The 19,772-nt window shown below is 34.4% G+C and overlaps 1 protein-coding gene across 1 annotated transcript; it reads left to right on the top strand.

The window, feature by feature from the left end:
- The first annotated feature begins 17,837 nt into the window (after nucleotides 1–17,837).
- Nucleotides 17,838–19,707, top strand: LOC125216206 (putative carboxylesterase 18). Its single transcript, XM_048117863.2, has 2 exons — nucleotides 17,838–18,285; nucleotides 19,012–19,707. Exons 1-2 carry the CDS (start codon nucleotides 17,909–17,911, stop codon nucleotides 19,613–19,615), a joined length of 981 nt encoding a protein of 326 aa, XP_047973820.2. The 5' UTR covers nucleotides 17,838–17,908; the 3' UTR covers nucleotides 19,616–19,707.
- The last annotated feature ends 65 nt before the right edge of the window (nucleotides 19,708–19,772 follow it).

Raw genomic sequence — 19,772 nt, 5'->3', positions numbered from 1 at the left:
CTGTTTTCCTATTCTTATTTTGCGTAATTTATTATCATTTTAGCATACTCCTTCCGTTTCCCAAAGATAGAAATATTTGAAACGGCACTGGTTTTAATGCAAAATTTGTAAAGTAAAAGAGAGACAAGAAAAAAAAATGTTATTGGAAAATGGTACCCACTTTATTAAAGAGAAAAATTTTTCCTAAAAAGAAATGTTTCTATTTTTAGGAGATATACCAAAAATGAAAGAATTTCTATTTTTTAAGACATAGGATATATATGGGATATTTTTCTTTTGTAATTTAGAAAGAATCGAGTAAGAATTTTTTTTTAATCATTTTTATCATGAAACAGGAAAATTAAGAATTTTCAGAGTTATATTAGTTTCATAGTGAAGTGAAAGTAGTTTTTTTTTTTTTTTTTTTTTTTTTTAGTAGGAATTGTCTTGTGGGGTATGGAATTGCGTCACATCATTGGTCGAAAAGAAGATGCAAGTCTTCGATAATTAAATTGGACGCGGGTGGAAAATGGTAGCGCGTAACGCTGCAGTTTGGGGACATAGGTCTAATTTAAATTTGAAATAGTTATAAATTAGAATTGCCTTCAATTTGGGTTCCGAGGCCAATTATTAAGAGGCTTGTTAGTTGGTGAATTGTTAGAGATTCATGAACACTCCTCTCTACCATGGTTTTCTATTTCATTGGTTTTTTATATCTCATTTTTTATAAAGGGCTGGTTTCTTTGGTAAATATGTCTGAGAAAGGTTTAGGTGAATATGATAAATTCGATTCTAAGGTTGTAACATTCGATTGCTCTGATATAATGTTAAATGGAATTGATGCCATAAAAAACAAACTAGGAGACAATTTTGATTGTACTGAGTTATGGAGTATTTCACATTTAAATACACGCCTTTTATATAGGGAATTACTAAACAATGTTAGGAGCAAAGTAAGCAATACGAAAAATAAATTACCGCATCAATTCGTCAATTATTTTTTTTTCTTACTTCCTCTACTTACGTTGATCTATGTTTTCATTTAATAACGTAATGTAGATAAGTTATATAAAGTTGTTATCTTTAGTGCAATTGGCTTCTAGCCCATGTATTTTTTTTACACCACATATAAATTGCGACATTTAACGTGGAATGAGACATCTAAAAAGGTATCCATTGGTGCGATGTAAAGTTTTCCAAATTATTTACGAATGTCACGTCTCCCAAAAATTTGAAATCTGTCCACGCGACATTAAACTCATATCAAATCCGAAAGTTCCCATTTTCATTAGTTATCCAATAATGTCACCCGTTGCCTTCTATAGAGTGTTTGGACTAAGGAGCATATTTATAACTTATAAGTGAAAAAAATGATAAGTGATGTAGTTCTTAGGAATTATTGATCATACCAAATATTCCATTTGGTGCCAAAATGATAAGTGATGTAGTTCTTAGGAATTATTGATCATACCAAATATTCCATTTGGTGCCATGTGAGTAATGCAGACTGAAGTAAACGGATTAATAATATTTGATGGCATAAGACTAACATATATTCCATCTGTTCCAATAAAAATGAAACGTTTTTTTTATTTTTTAGTTGTCCCATTAAAAATAAAACATTTCTTAAAATAGAAATAACTCTATTTTTACTTCTTTTTTTTTATCTCTTTTCATTAATTCACAAAATTTTATTATATAAAATCTTGTATCATAAATCAGTATTTTATTTTTATTGGAATGGGGGAAGTATTTTGAAGTGAAAAATTGTTATAGTTAGTTGACCAATATGCGACCATTTTCCTATTAATAAAGTTTTATTCTTCGCCCACCAATTTCGACCGCATCATGCATTGCGATATCTAATCTCCCAATAATGGATGTTAGAATTATTTTCCCGATCGAATTGTTTAATTCTCTTTAGAGAAACATATCAGCAATTATTTCAATCTGTTCTCAAAAAGTGTATCCAATATATTAATATTCTAATAAAATTCGATTTGAACTCCTTTTACAAAATATGACTGAAGATAGGGGTGTAATTTCCATTGTTATTAGTCGGAAGAGTGGCTCAAAATGTGTACAAGCACAATCGAAATATTAGAATTTTATAAAGTATCATTGAATTGAAATAAAATTAACATGAATCTTGATACTTGAGGCGAATTGTTTGCTAAACTTTCCACGTACTTGAAAGCCATTGTTTTAAGCTGTAGATGTACCAGAGTTTGATTGTAATTAGATCAAAGCCATTGTTAAAAAAGAAAAAGAAGATTTATTCTAATCAACCAGATTTGTGTAATATGGATCATCATGCATTTAGTCATCCTTTATATTCCGAACTTAAAATTCTAGTATTTTATAGTTCACAATATTTTTTCCCTATAAATTTTTCTCTTCATTTTCTGTTGTTTGTAAAAATAAAGTATAGTGGTTATGTGTGAATACAACTTTTGAAGAAAGCCAAAAGAAAATTTAACTTTTATTAAATTATTTTAATATGGAATCAAACAACACGTATAAAGATATATCAAATCAGAAGACACAGCTGTGTTTTCATAAAATGTTTTGTCCTACTATGTTAGGCCTTTTGTCGCAACTGTGTAAAATAATCGTAATCGTTAATGTTGGTTTAAGCCAAGATACAAATCAAGCACTTATTTGTCACATAACTAGTGTAGTGGTTGATCCACTAATTTTAAACAAAACAGATATGTTTAATTACTCTGTCCCCCAATAATTGTCCACTTTGGTTTTAGTATGAATATTAAAAAATATAAAAGTAAATTAGTTAAAAAAGTCAGTGGATTATGAATCTCACTTTTTTTTATATTAGTTTTATAATAAAATGTGAGTGAAATAGTTAGTGAAATGTGGAGCCTACTTACTATTTATGACAAAAAGTGAAAATAGGCAATTAATGAGAAATGGACGAAAACAACAAAAGTGGACAAGTAACGGGTGACAGATGGAGTTCAATTTATTGTATAACAAAGAGCATCCACAATGGCGGCAAGCGCACCGGCTAGCCGATTCGCGTCGCTAGCCGGTCGGCTAGCCGAACCATTGGAATCGGCCAGCGCCTTTTCGGCGAGAAAATAGGCGAGCGCACGCCGATTTACGAGCGTTGGCCGCTATTGCAGGCACGTGATCGGCGAGCGATCGGCCAACGCAATTTTTTATTTTTTATTTTTGAAAATTTTTGAAACACTATATATACACGATTTTAGTTTCATTTTCATTTGCACCACTTGTTTTAACGAGTTTTCTCTCTCTCTAAATTTCTGTACAAGAGCAATATCGAGCGATGGACAACAACAACGAGTTCAGTCCGGCGACGAGCGGATCTCAGACTCCCACGGTACCCGTGGGATCTGGATGGGGGCAGATGGGCCAAGGATACAACAACCTTGACAATAGTTGATGGGGTTGATGGCGGGCGTGCGGGGGGGGGGGGGGGTTGCAGGGGGGGTGCCGGGCGAGGGGCAGGCAACACAGGGTGGGGAGGTATGCCCCAGATGCTACAACAGATGATGGGGATGATGCCGGTATGGCAGGGAGGGATGCAGCCCGGTATGCAGGGGTCACCGGGGGGGACACAGTCTATCATCCCACTCTTGATTTTTTGACGGCTTCGTCACACACGTCGACCCCAGTGGAGACGCAGTTCACTGGGGATAACTGTTTCTCATTACATGAGCTGGGGATCGATATCGGGGAGGTGGACACTGCCGTTCCGGCGGGGGGAGTAGGGGGGGTAGTCGGGCCGCGCCGAAGAAGAAGAGCAAGGGGAAGAGCAAGGTGGTCGGCAAGTCGTCGCAGCCGGCTGTTGACGACACCCCAACACGGAGGAAGTGGACGGAAAAGGAGTACGTCGCCCTGGCCAAGGCGTGGTTGTCGGTTTGCGACGATCCGCTGGTTGCGAACAACCAGAGGATCGTCAACATGTGGGCTAAGATTAGAGCAGCCTACAAGAGGTACTGCCCGCACCTCCGCATGATGACTAGTGGGCAGCGGGGAGGAGTGCCGGAAGGGGTGGGAACGCAATAGGGCTGCGGTCGGCCGATTTTCGGGGTTGTACGCCAACGCCCTCCGCATGATGACTAGTTGGAAGACTGAGGAGGACTGCCGGAGGATAGCGGAAAGTCAGTCCCAAGCCGTGGGTTTATAATGAGTTCACCTTCTGGAACTGCTATCCGGTGCTGAAGGACTCCGAGAAGTTCCAGGCGGGGGTCGACGCTCGGTGGCCGAAGAAGCAGAAGCTGAACTATTCCGGCGATTACAGCGGCAGCAGCGGCGGTTCCCACGACCTCCCCCCGGATGCTGAGGAGTTTCCGTCCCCTCCATCGTTTGCTCGCCGCACTCGCCCGGTTGGCCAAAAGCGGGCGCAACGGGCAGCGAGGGGATCCTCCCCCCTATCGCCCCAGGAGGTCCAGTCGGCAGCCCCCGCCCCCCTGCCCCCCCACCCGCGTACACCTTCATCTTGCGTCAAAAAACGCGGGAGCAGATGTACACGGTCTTCCAAGATTGGAGGGCCGCCACTGACCCCACGGAGAAGAGTTTTCTTCACTCGATGCTCGAGAGCATGCGAGTCGATTTGGATGCCGCGAGGGCACAGATGGGGGGCTCAGATGCGGGCTCAGATGCCACCGATGTGGAGGTCCCGGGGGGCGGCGGCGACGGCGATGAGGAGTAGAGAGAGGCGGGGCTCGTGTGTGGAAGCTCGGTTTTTTTTTTTTAATTATGTACTTTTTTTTATCTATGTATCTGTTTTTTATTTAAATGAAATAAATAAATTTTCCCGTATATGTCTCGTAAATTTAATTCTGTAATTTATCGTAAATTTAATTCCGTAAATGTAGTTGTTTTTGAAATATTTTTATTGCAGCTAGCCTGTGGCTGGCCTTAGGCTAGCCAATTTGATTAAAATGATGATGTGGCAGGTGGATTTTTAGTACTGATGACGTGGCAGGAAGAGAAAGTGGCTGGCCTATGGCTAACCTATTGCCACTGTGGATGCTCATAGAACAAAACTTTGTACTTGTACGACTTTGGATACACTTACAATATCTCACACTTTTTTCAACCCGCAAGATAGCTGAACAATGTGAAATATACAACAATATTTAGGTAATTATGTTTACTTTAGAGCTAATTAAAAAAAAATACTATTCCCTCCGTGTATAAAAAATAGAGTACATTTATCTATTTTGGATGTTCATAAAAAATAAAACACATTTAAAAAAGGAAAGTTTTTAACTTCTCTCTTACTTTTTTTCCCTTCTCTCTTACTAATAATATGAACACTAATATTATCTTTTTATTTAATACATTACACATCTTTTCTTAATATTCGTGACAGAATGAAATGCTTCTATTACTATAGAATGAAGGGAGTATCTAATTATATCATAACTTTAATATTTTTTTTAATTGTTCAATTTATTTGTATTTGGAGAAATTGTGTATGACATGGAAGTCGAAATTCATATTTTAAAAAAAATTTACACTTATAAAAGCCATTGATTGTAGATAAAGGTCGCCATTCAGTTTTAAGTTTGGTTTTATGCTCGAATAATTATTATTTTTATATTGAAAATGAACCGAATTGAATTAACCAAAAATACCGAAAACTAGACTGTAAAAACCGAACCAAACCAAAATTAAATAAATATTAAAAAATCCAAAAAATCATAACATAACTAGCACCCAATCATTCACCACAAATATCACAGCATCAAATATTGACAAAATTAGAGTCCATTAAATTTACATCGATTAGAGTTTGTATACTAGAAATCACGTTTCGAGTGATTGAATACTGTAAAACTCTTATTTTATTTTCCAATGAATAAAACAGATTATTTTTGTCATAATGTTGTTATGTTTTACATTTAATGAATGTTAATTGCATGTTTAAATATATAAGTTAACTTAACAAAGTCTAAGTCTCTGTTTTAGTAGACCGGTTGTGGACGGCGTCCACTTTAAGGTAACACGGTCAGTTCTATACAAAGAAAAAGAAGAATTTCACGACCTAGATGGAATTAGACTATCCATCATGAAAGGTTGCAATGTCAGTCCGCATATTTTTAAGCCTTACTGAAATAAGATGACATTGGTGTGGTAAAGCACTGAACGGATCTAACAGCAAGACTTGTCTTTGTGCTATCTACTGCAAGGCGAAGTCTTGATAAATATTTGTTTCTTAATCAATGTAGGTTAACATTGAGCATACGATATTGATTATGCATAACTTTGACTTATCAAATAATGCGGGTTTTTCGTAACCCAATAATCCTGATATATTGGGTAGTGGTGATTAATATCTAGCGGTGCTAGGATTGCTATTATATTGAATCGTACGCGAGATGAGTCTCGTTTGCACATTTCTCACAAAACACTTCAAAATACCAAAATAGATCAAATATGCAAGTAATAGACATGTATGCAACTTTGACACTCAAAACGAACCAAATAATGACATTAAAACAATGCAAAATCCGAGTGTATCAATAGTCCCAAGAATTTAAAAATGTCATGGGTAGTCTCTGAACCAAGTGGTAATCTTATTTGTGGTACCTTTTCACTATTCACCTTATTTTTCAACCGAAAATGCCTCCAAGGCATGGAAGGCAATTTTGTCCATTCATAAAATTGGGGTTCCTGAATATGGGTATGATATTTACTCTATTTCACTCTTTAGTATTGATTATGATATTTTTATATAGTTTGATACATGATATTTTTTACTTTATTTTCAGAATCGCCTTATATTAAATTATCTTGCTCTATTCACTTAAATATTTAGAAAATAAAAATAAATATGAAAATTACTATGATATTCTTAAATATATTAATTATAAGAGTAAACGATAAATTTAGGACCTATGTATAGGGTTCAAACCCAGACACTTATATGTTTAAAAAATATCACCACACACCTCTATGTATGGATCTAATGCAATTTGAAAGATTTTTCACTATTCACAGACTTTTAAGCCCTTTTTCACTTGAATTTAACCGAAATGCCACTAGAAAGGTTTTTTAGTCTTTAACCTGGATCCATTTCTTTTCTAGGGGTCTGCCACTTCTGTCTATTGTCTTTTCTTCTGAACTTCACACCCAATAAAAAGGACTGTTTACTTCTTCTCTCTCTCTCGATGGAGGGCTTGAGCCCTCTCGAGAATTTTTTTTCTACTTCATTTTGGAAATTATCAAAAAATTTCTTTAGCCCTCACCAAGTTAATATTGTTGGAAAATAAATAATTAAAATTAGATAGGTAGAAGAGGCTGAACTGGATTTTGGTATCAAAATTGCAAAGGTAAAAAATGGATGTCCTCGTTGGAGATGACGAAGACGAATCAACTTTAAAAAAAAATAATAATTTATTATTTTATTATCTATTATGTGCAACGTGTAGACATGAAGACAAGTTACATCCTTGAAATTAAAGTGTTAAATTTTACTCCCTCCGTTCTATAGTAACAGAGGCATTTCGTTTGAGCACTCATTTTGAAAAAATAATAATAAATAGTTAAACTGGAGAAAGAGTAAAGTAAGAGAGAGAATATTGTAGATAAGACTCATCACTACATTATTCTATCTCTTACTTTACTCTTTCCCCTCTTTAACTATTTATTATCATATTTTCAAAATGAGAGCTCAAAACGAAAAGCCTCTATATTACTTTGGAACGGAGGGAGTATATTGTTTCAGGTATCAATAAAATATTAAAATTTCATTTGAGGTACTTCTATAACAACATTACAATATCGTGTATGGTACCCCTTAGTTTTTGAAAGGCCAGAATGCCCTTAGTGGCGTTTTTCTTAAATTTAAGTGGAAAAGAGGTTTTAAAGTCCGTGAAAAGTGAAATAGTCCTTGAAATAATATTTGGTCCAGACATAGAGGTGTGTGGCGATATTTTTGAGATATAGAAGTGTCTATCGTTCGCACCCCGTACACAGGTCCAATTTTATAGTTCACTCTAATTATAAACATTAAAATTATAAATTTAATTCTCAAAATGACTTGTAGCTCAATTTAATTTTGGATGCGGTTGATTGTTTTTTAATATTAAATTATAAATTTAAATATTTAAATGAGTTATAACTAAACGAGATAGTTAAGATTAAAATGCATATACAGGACTTTAATTATAGAAAAAAAATCATATAAAAACAATGAAGAACTTAATGAAAAATCTTGATAAATGAATAAAAAATGATTCAAAAATTGACATATATAAATATGAGAAGACGAAAGTCTTTGCATATTACCATGTTAATAAATAAATAAAATATTAAAATCGAAACAAGTAAATTTCAATTAAATCGTATAGTTAAATAAAGAGTGAACTACAAAAATGGTCTCTGGACTATGGGTTTATCTCGCCCATAATCCCTGGACTTTAAAAATATTGTCAGATCTTTCTGGACTAAGGGTTTATCTCGAAAATGGTTCTTTTTCACTATTTTCAGGTCGAGAATACCCTTTTGGGGGTTTAGACAATTTGGTCTTTTTACACTTTTAACATTTTAAATCTGATATTATTTCAGCTATGTGCTAAATCTTATATTATTTCAAAATTATCATTCTTCTTCTATTTTGTCATCCTTCACTTTGTTTCTTTATTTTAATATTAGATTTAATTTTACAAAATTAAATTTTAAATTTCAATTTTTAAATATCAATAAATTTTTTAATTATAAAAATTATTAAATAATAAAAATTAATAGTCATAATCAATATTTGATAGTGTTTAATATTTAATCAATAAGGTGTGACAACGCCTTAGTTTTAATCAATATTTAATAGCTTTAATCATAAATAGATCATATAACACGATTTATTCTGAAATAAATATGCATCTAATGTAAGACTAATATAATTTTCGTTTATTAATTTGAAAACAATCAAAATTTACTAGAAAATTTCAACAAAAATACTTCTATATAAAAATTTTAGTAGTATCAAATTTTTAGTCAACTTCATAATATTCAATCACAGGCAATTATAACAACCGAACAAAGGCTAAATAGAATAGCTCTTATTTTTCTATCATGATTAATATTATTTTTCTGTACTTATTCAATTCAGCTGAATATTATTTTAAATAACAAAAGTTAATAGTTTTAATCAATATTTATAGTATCCATGAATTAATAGTTTTAATTAAAAAAATTTATTGATATTTAAAAATTGAAATTTAAAATTTAATTTTAAAAAAATAAATCTAATATTGAAATAAAGAAACAAAGTGAAGGATGACAAAAAGGAAGAAGAATAAATTTTTTGAAATAATATCAGATTTAGTACATAACTGAAATAATATCATATTTAAAATGTTAAAAGTGTAAAAGACCAAATTGACCAAACCACCCAAAAGGGTATTTTCGACTGAAAACAGTGAAAAAGGACCATTTTCGAGATAAACCCTTAGTCCAGGGATGTCTGACGATATTTTTAAAGTCTAGGGACTATGGACGAGATAAACCCATAGTCCAGAGACCATTTTTGTAGTTCACTCTTAAATACTACCTCCGTCCCCCAAAATTTGCTACACTTTGACCCGGCACAGGTTTTAAGAAATGTGATGGAAAGTGAGTTGAAAAAGTTGGTGGGATGTGGGTCCTACTTTTAAAGTATTAGTTTTATAATAAAATGTGAGTAGGAATGAGTTAGTGGAATATGGGGTCCACTACCAAAAATGGTAAAAGTGAAGTGTATCAAATTTTCAGGGACGGGCCGAAATAGTAAACTGTATCAAATTTTCAGGGACAGAGGTAGTAAAAAACAGAGTGAACTTCAAAAATGGTCCCTATACTATGGGTTTATCTCGAAAATGGCCCCTGGACTTTAAAATTTTGAGTGAACTTCAAAAATGGTCCCTGGACTATAGGTTTATCTCGAAAATGGTCCCTGGACTTTAAAAATATCACCAGTAGTCCCTGGACTAAGGGTTAATATCAAAAACGGTATTTTGAGACGAAAATGCCCTTTTGAGGGGTTTTGAGGGGTTTGGGCAATTTGGTCTTTTTATACTTTTAACATTTTAAATCTGATATTATTTTAGTTATGTACTGAATCTGATATTATTTCAAAATTATCATTTTTCTTCCCTTTTGTCATCCTTCACTTTGTTTCTTTATTTCAATATTAGATTTAATTTTATAAAATTAAATTTTAAATTTCAATTTTTAAATATCAATAAATTTTTTTAATTAAAACTATTAATTCATGGAAACTATAAATATTGATTAAAACTATTAATTTTTGTTATTTAATATAATATTAAGCTGAATTGAAGAAGTACAGAAAAATAATATTAATCGTGATGGAAAAATAAGAGCTATTCTATTTAGCCTTCGTTCGGTTGTTATAATTGCTTGTGATTGAATATTATGAAGTCGACTAAAAATTTTGTATAGGAGTATTTTTGTTGAAATTTTCTAGTCATTTTGATTGATTGTTTTCAAATTAATAAACGAAAATTATATTAGTCTTACATTAGACACATGTTTATTTCAGAATAAACCGTGTTATATTGTCTATTTATGATTAAAGCTATTAAATATTGATTAAAACTAAGACGTTGTTATATCTTATTGATTAAATATTAGACACTATCAAATATTGATTATGACTAATAATTTTTATAATTAAAAAAATTTATTGATATTTAAAAACTGAAATTTAAAATTTAATTTTATAAAATTAAATCTAATATTGAAATAAAGAAACTAAGTGAAAGATGACAAAAGGGAAGAAGAATGATAATTTTGAAATAATATCAGATTTAGTACATAACTAAAATAATATCAGATTTAAAATGTTAAAAGTATAAAAAGACCAAATTGCCCAAACCCTCAAAACCCCTCAAAAGGGCATTTTCGTCTCAAAATATCATTTTTGATATTAACCCTTAGTCCAGGGACTACTGGTGATATTTTTAAAGTCCAGGGACCATTTTCGAGATAAACCCATAGTCCAGGGACCATTTTTGAAGTTCACTCTAAAATTTTTTATCACCAGTAGTCCCTGGACTAAGGCTTAATATCAAAAACGGTCCTTTTGCACTGTTTCGAGATGAAAATGCCCTTTTGAGGGGTTTTGGGGGGTTTGGGCAATTTTGTCTTTTTACACTTTTAACATTTTAAATCTGATATTATTTCAGTTTTATAATATATCTGATATTATTTCAAAATTATTATTCTTCTTACCTTTTGTCATCCTTCACTTTTTTCTTTATTTTAATATTAGATTTAATTTTACAAAATTAAATTTTTAATTTCAATTTTTAAATATCAATAAATTCTTTTAATTAAAAAAATTATTAAATAAAAAAAATTAATAGACATAATCAATATTTGATAGTGTCTAATATTTAATCAATAAGATATGACAACGCCTTAGTTTTAATCAATATTTAATAGCTTTAATCATAAATAGATCATATAACACGATTTATTCTGAAATAAATATGCACCTAATGTAAGACTAATATAATTTTCGTTTATTAATTTGAAAACAATCAAAATGACTAGAAAATTTCAACAAAAATACTCCTATATAAAATTTTTAGTCAACTTCATAATATTCAATCACAAGCAATTATAACAACCGAACGAAGGCTAAATAGAATAGCCCTTATATTTCCATCATGATTAATATTATTTTTCTGTACTTCTTCAATTCAGCTGAATATTATATTAAATAACAAAAATTAATAGTTTTAATCAATATTTATAGTGTCCATGAATTAATATTTTTAATTAAAAAAATTTATTGATATTTAAAAATCAAAATTTAAAATTTAATTTTATAAATTAAATCTAATATTGAAATAAAGAAACAAAGTGAAGGATGACAAAAGGGAAGAAGAATGATAATTTTGAAATAATATCAGATCTAGTACAAAACTGAAATAATATCAGATTTAAAATGTTAAAAGTGTAAAAAGACCAAATTGCCCAAATCCCCCAAAACCTCTCAAAAGGGCATTTTCATCTCGAAACAGTGCAAAAGAACCGTTTTTTTATATTAACCCTTATTCCAAGGACTACTTGTTATATTTTTAAAGTCCAGGGACCATTTTCGAGATAAACTCATAGTCCAGGGACTATTTTTAAAGTTCACTCTAAAAAATATCATTGCATACATTCAAACTATATGAAAATATCATATTCAATACTAAAGAGTGAGATACAGTAAATACAATGCCTAGTATTCAAGTACCCCTATTTTATGAATGGACAAAAAATTAACCAACTCATAATTAGTTGAAAGAGCGAGAACTTGTTAGTTTGTTTACGCAATTTTAGCACGAAGAGAACATCACAGACTGATCAAGAGACACTGATCGATTGATTAAGATAACTCCTAGCCAATCTAACTTGTCGTTGGGAACGCACACGAACGAAACTAGCCCCTTTCAAGACCTTCCCACAATACTATGAACTAGTAAAGGGAAGTAAGGGTCGATCAGAGATGACGGTTTTCACATTTGTTGTTGACATTTGGGATTTGGCTGCTGCCACGCTTCAAAGTGGGGTTAAGTTTTTCTTTTAAACTACTGGACTGAATGACTTGAAGTTACTCCTATCTAACAGATCAATTTATAAACTAGATGGAATCTTGAACTGACTACTTACTCCTATCTTTCAACTAATCAACTTAGAAATCAACTGATCTAAACTGACTCAAAATAGACTTTCATGATTTGGCTGAACAAGAATAACAGTAAAGTGCGGACCAGATCCCTTAACTAATAGGTATCAGAATAGCTGCAGAAGGTAAAAGAAATAAAGTTGCAATTCTAGATCTAAATCTCTAACTACTACATCTTCTTCATCACATCAGTCCAAAACTAGCACTTAACTCAAAACTTGAATATCCAGAACAAGTAAACGACTGCAACGCGGATCGTAAGAGTAAACTCAACCATACCTAATATTTTTAAATTACTTGATCAACTGAAAACAGAGCGGAAACCATAAAACATGCAACTTAGAACACCCAACTTCAGATCTACGTAATTCAACATCGATCCCCAGGAATCCAACACAAGTAAGCAGATCTAGGAAACTGAACGTAACTTACTAAGATCTTAACCTCCTACATTATCAATGGCGAAAAGCATCCAATCAGATTTAAAATAGTTGTTTGAAAGGTGACTTGCAGATAGTGATGTACTCGAAATAAAGGCCAGCTTTCTCAGATCCAGAGAATCCGGTAGATCACGAGGTCTAGGAACTCAGAGAACCCTCAAAAGACGTCGGTCGTTGGGCACACAATTTTATCTGCCTTTCAAAAACCCTCAACCCACAATACTAAACTAGTATAAGGAAGTAGGGATCGAATCCCACAGACACGGAAGCGTAAGAAAGCATTCAAGAGACTTTGGACAAGGGTTGGTTGCTGCCACGCAAATTTTGGGTTGAGAACTGACTACTAGACTTGGGAAATTTAAATGATCTATTCTACCAGCTAGATCTAGGAAAACATAACACGAGCATGCATGACGAAAACAGAGATGCAACAGCACAAGACTCCGAACTTTACCAGACCTAGTGAATTAAATTCCTTAAAGATGAAGAACAGATCATGGGGACCATTTCCAAAAATAGTAAAGGTGCGGATGAAAAACTGCAATTAACTAACTAAGGATTTAACTAACCACTATCTTCACCTTCAACAACGATTCTCGATCACAAAATGTAGAAAACAGAGTAAACAACAACTCAAAACAGAGCAAGATGAATTAAACCTTCAAACCATGATTATCTAAGAAATTAAAGCAGATCTACTATCACTAGACGAGGTAAATGAGAAAACAGAAACTAAACATCAAAACTCATGCAGAATTAAACAGATCTAAGCTTCGGACGCTTCATCCACTCCGGATTCAAGCCATCCACAACAACCCACAACAATTTCCAACTCCGATTATACCGATTCAACCAAATCTCAACCGATAAATTACAATCCAACACAGTTCAGCTCAAACAACTCAGATCAATGCGTAAAGCATCCAAAGTAAAACAAAAAGCATCACAAGCACGAAACGATAACATAGCAAAGATTTCCATAGCTAAATAGTGCGAATTGAATAGAGATTCAACAAAATAAAGCCGAGCTTCGAACAACGAAGGCTTGGGGAATTCAGAAGCAGAAATTAAAGACAGGAAACTGTATATTGTTTCTTCGTCTCTCGTAGAGACGGTGGTACACGATGATACTGAACACGAACTATGAAAACCCCAATTTGGTACCCCTAATGTGTGTAGAGTGGGAGAAATGAGCTAAGAGCTAAATGAATGATGGAGCGATGATTGATGATGATGCCCTCAGGCGTGTCGCGTGCATTTATTTATAAGGGTGGAGTTGAGCTTCTAGATCCTTCTTTGAATTCTCCATTCTGCCATTTATCTATAATCCTCCTCCGTCTGGTGATTTTCTTCTCCTTCTGCTCACTTTCTCTGCCAGACTCCTTTTTCAGGCAATCTTCTTCTTTCTTCCTGGATCTGACATTTTTCTCTACACACCTGGCTTATAAACTGTGTTAGACCCAGGAAACTACAGAATTTAACCCTATAACCAATGCATGAAATTAGCCTTATCACTGTTCGAAGTGTAAACCAACAAACTCCGTGAAACATTCATGACTTAAACATCGACAAATCAATAGATTCAACTCAAAATGAAGATGGCACACATAAGATGAATAGAACAATGAAACACTAAGTTGCCTCACAAAATACGAAGTTCTAGACTAAGGAAAGCTTCGAAATTAAATTGTAGCAACAAAAATTAAACGATTGTATTTTCGCCCTTCTCGGGCGGTGAAACACAGATACGACTAATGTTGTGATTTTTAGGGTGCAATTTAAGTACACAAAACAAGTAATAATTCTCTAAAAATACTACTTCTGCAAGTATACAGATGTGCAATGCAGTATAAAAGGTGTCGAACCCACAGGGAGGAGATTAATTGCTACAACTACTAAACCTAACTAAAAAGCAGTAAAATAGCTTAATTTTGAGGTTTTTTGATCAAGAGGCGAGTGAAGTACTAAACGAGAAGGCAAAAAAAAATGCAAGAGAAACACAATAGAGAGGAAAGACTACTCCTAGCTTGTTTCGTATTGCTTGTTCACATGAATCCTAAAATCTAATTACTTTCCAATATTTTTCGGGATCGTGTTAATTTTACGCTCTCACGCAGCTGATCACTGATCGTGGAATTTTACACCTAGGATAAGCTGATCACGTCTCCTAGGCTCTACTCACCAACCCCTCACTCCTACAGTCGCATAGTAAGCTCGGAATTGGCTTCTACAAACGTTCAACACATAAGATCCACCCCGAACTATCCCCTGATCAGTTTTAGCCTAGGGTTCCTTATCTATGTTAGATCTCCACTCCAAGTTAAAGACGCATTGAAGTTAAGGCTTTTATCAGATTAAGTTTTCTAGAAAAACCCAATACGGATAGAAATAAAGACATAGATAAGAACCAAAACATGAAAATCTATCAAAACAAAGTCATGTATTCATATTTACAAGCTCCTCTAACAAACTAGAAGTAATCCCTAAAATCTAGCCACTCATAGTGGGCAACAATACAAGAAGATAAGTAAATGCTACCATATGAGGCTTGATTTTAGGTAGAAGTGGGCTTGATCTTCTCTCTCATTCCAAAAATGGCTCCCAAGCTCTAAATGCTCTTCAAAATTCGTTCCCCAGCCGCCAAAGATCCATTGGAAGTCGTGCCCTAGCTATTTAAATAGTTTGGGCTAAAAAAATAGGCCCAGTACCAATTGCCCGATCGGGCGATCTAGCGTTTTCTCTGATTTTCGACACGGTCGCGCGTTTTGCACTACATTGCGAAGTCTTCGTAAAACAGCCATATCTTCTTCATCCGGACTCCGATTGAGGCATGCAAGGTATCCACGCGAAGCTATTTCGAAGGTGAATGCACTGGAGGACTTGTAGAAGCATTAGAAATTGATATTGAAGGGCTGATTACTGTTCAGATTCAGACCATGTTTTCTTTCTCCGCTCTCTCTTATAGTTTGGTCTTTTGTCTACAATATATCAAAATGAGTCCATTTTTCACCTTATAAAGTGAGTTAAGATAATGCAATAAATGACTACAATTTGATTCACATCAACTAACTAGCTAGGAACTAAAAACAACCACCGCTAGCCATGAAAACCCTTCGCCAAGTGTGTAGAACAATGATAGATAGAAATGGAGAGTGACTATGAGCTCGAGACTCAGCTCAGGAGAGAGCCGAAAAAAGAAGTTCCTTTTTTTTATCTTCCTTCCCTTCCCTATTTATAGGGAGGCTTGAGGGTCAAATCACTAGGGTACTTCTCTTCCAAAATGTCAGTTCTGCCCCTCGCCTAAGGATCTTTAAAATATGCTTCATCTCCTTTGGTTGCCTCCACTCTCCGCTCACTTGATCAGTTCACAACAGGTGTAAAAATGCTCTATTTCCTCCTTTATCCGTCGTCCGCTTATTTCCTTCATGCAGTTCATGTTCAGCAGATTTGTTTACACGCCTGGCTTAAATTCATTCATTAGTTTCCAAAAATTTTTAGAATTTCACCCCAAGATAGATGCATGAAACGAGCCTTATCATTAGTCCATTTCATGTTTATTGTTATTTGTTTTTGCAAATTTTATTATTCAGGCCAAATTTTAGGCCAAATTTTCAACTTCAGTCAGAATTCAGAATTCGGGTCAATTTTTGTTTAGATGAGTACAATAATGAATTTACGTTATAAATTTAAAGCTATGTTTGTTACTTTCTTTGTCCCCAGTAATTTGTTATTCTTTAACCTAACACATATTTTAAAAAATGTAATATAAAGTCGATTGCAAAAAAATTGTAGAATGCGAGTCCTATTTTTATATATTCCCAACGTTCACGAAAAATAGTTCATTTTTTCATTTTGAGATGTTCACAGAAAATAGACCCATTTTTTAAAATCGAAAGTTTCTCTCTCATACTTTATCCACTTTTTCTACTCCCCTCCCATATACTCCCTCCGTCCCAAATTTATAGTCACATTTAGTTATGACATGAGTTTCAAAGAATAGGTGGAGTGTGTAATTAATGAAGTGAGAGGTGAAGTGTGTAATAAATGAAATTAGATGGTGGAGTGAGATGATGGAGTGTGTAATAAATGAAGTGAGTTGGTTGAAGATGAGTCACTTTTTGACTTGTTGGTTTTTATTTTTGTTTTGATTTATTTTAATGTAGATAATGACATTTGAGTGTAATTTTAGTGAATAATGGGGTAAAATTTTATGTCCAAATATGGAAAATTCTAAATGTGACTATAAATGTGAGACGGACTTTTATAGCAAAATGTGACTATAAATCTAAGACGGAGGGAGTATTATTTACTTTTTTCCTTGTCTTTTTTATTGTATCTGTTTTTTTCTTTCTCTAAAACTTGTGTCGTCCATAAATAAGCCTCTTAATTATATTTCCAGAAGTTAAAAACTTTTTATGTTAAATAATATCTCACCATTTTACTGGCCTCTTAATTACAAAGTGGTCCTTATTTTGATCTTGTTGGGTTGCAGTTGCTATAAATTGATTCCTTTTATTGAACGATCATCGTCATCATGAGCCGTTATTGCCGGTCGACACACATCATGGAAATAAGATTAATTGAAGTCACCAAATGTTCGGTTACAAGCCGCCTGCGACACTCTCGATGCTCACATAAGCCAAATGCGGACAGATGTAAGCGACATTTCCTTAACTCCAAGATAAATCATCAATACAAAAGTCCAAAAACATCCCATTAACTCATCATAAATGCTTACAAGTAAGGCCACCAACTTGCCAAACTTCGTCTTCCTAAGAACGCATAGACCTCTCTTGCTTCTCCTTTTTATACAAGAATGGCTTCACTGCCATTGGTGACAAGAATAAAGCTCTTTCTATTAGATTTGATAACACGGCGCGACGGCACGATCAACCCATTCCTCTTCGGCCTCATAGACTCGAAAACACGAGCACCAGCCACCAAAGTCGTGAACAAAACCCGCGTCTCCACCTCCGACATCATAATCGACGCCTCTCGCAACCTGTGGCTCCGCCTCTTCATCCCAGCCACTCCCGCCTCCGAGCCCCTCCCCTTGCTCGTATACTTCCACGGCGGCGGATTCGCCAACTACGGACCCGACACCAAGTACTTCGACCACCTCTGCAGCCACCTGGCCGTCGCCATCCCTGCCGTCGTCGCCTCCATCAACTACCGCCTCACCCCCAACCACAGGTATAGATATTGTGAACAAAAGTTTCTTTTTTTCCTTTTACATGTGCATATAAATACCATGTAATTGAATGGAATGTGATCAAATGAAAACTCTAAATATTGTACAAATTCAAAACTATGATTTGGACCATTGAAAAATGTCAACAGATCACAAAAAATCATCAACAGAAAAATGTCAACTGAATTTCAACGGTAGTCAATGATTGATGCTGTGTTGATATTATATTGATACTGTGTTATATTAAAATCTTGAAATTTTACACTGTGTTGATATTGTATTGAAACAACATTAAAGCTGTGCTGAGGAGTTTTGAGTTTATACAATATATAAATTTGCATTTTATCACTACTCATAATTGAATATAGGTCTCACTTTTATACTACCCACGATCTCTTAAAAATAGTAACTACTACTATTTCCATTTTTCGATATGTCCTTTAAAAATAAAATTTTTCAAAATTCTTTATTTTAGGAACTGTATTCCATAATCTGCTTACATTACTTTCATCACTTTTCTTTTCATATCTCTTATTTAATCATTGTTTTCTCCTTCTATTTTATTTAACCAATTAATTTTTTTTACTGTGCCAATTAATTGTGTATTAAAAATTCATATTGTTTCAAAAGTTTTTATTTTTAAGGATTATATTACTACTACTAGTATTAGTATAGAAAGTAAAGTGTAAAATGAAAAAAGTAAATGAGAGTTTAAATTGTGAACGTAGGTGGCCCACCCAATACGAGGACGGGTTGGAGGCGCTGAAATTCATCGACGCGCGGCGCCACAACATCCTACCGGCGAATGCCGATGTGAGCAAATGTTTCATCGGCGGCGACAGCGCGGGGGGCAACATAGCGCATCACGTGACGGTGAGAGTGGCGGAGAGGAAAGTAGTCTTTGAGAAAATGAGAATCGTGGGAGTGGTGGCGGTGCAGCCGTTTTTCGGGGGAGAGGAACGGACGGAGTCGGAGGTGAGGCTGGGGAATAAGGCGCCGGTGCTGAGTGTGAAGCAGACGGACAAGTATTGGAGGGCGTTTCTTCCGGAGGGGGCGGACAGAGATCACCCGGCGGCTAATGTGTTTGGGAAGGTGCCGCTGAAGGAGCTCGAGTTTCCGGCTAGTTTGGTGGTTGTGGGAGGGAATGATCCGCTGCAGGATTGGGACAGCAGGTATGCCGAGTGGTTGGAGAGCTGTGGAAAACGAGTGGTGGTGGCCAACTATCCCAATGCGTTTCATGCCTTTTATACCTTTCCCGAACTGCCTGAATTTGCTTTCTTGCTTCGTGACGTCAAGAGTTTTGTCACCTCCTCCATTTCAATTTCAAAATAATTGAACCTTTTCAATCTTAACGCAAATTGCCAACAAGGATATACACAAAACACTATATTTTCAAAATCTTAATCGAATTTTATTTCCTTTTATTTCTGTAATTAAATTTTGTGGGACATATGAAAATAAATAAATGTGACAAAATTCAGGGACAGAT

This window comes from Salvia hispanica, chromosome 3, assembly GCF_029641045.1.
Source record: "Salvia hispanica isolate PSC_SH4W2 chromosome 3, Shi_PSC_v1, whole genome shotgun sequence".
Taxonomy (NCBI): domain Eukaryota; kingdom Viridiplantae; phylum Streptophyta; class Magnoliopsida; order Lamiales; family Lamiaceae; genus Salvia; species Salvia hispanica.
This window is presented reverse-complemented; position numbering and strand designations above follow the sequence as displayed.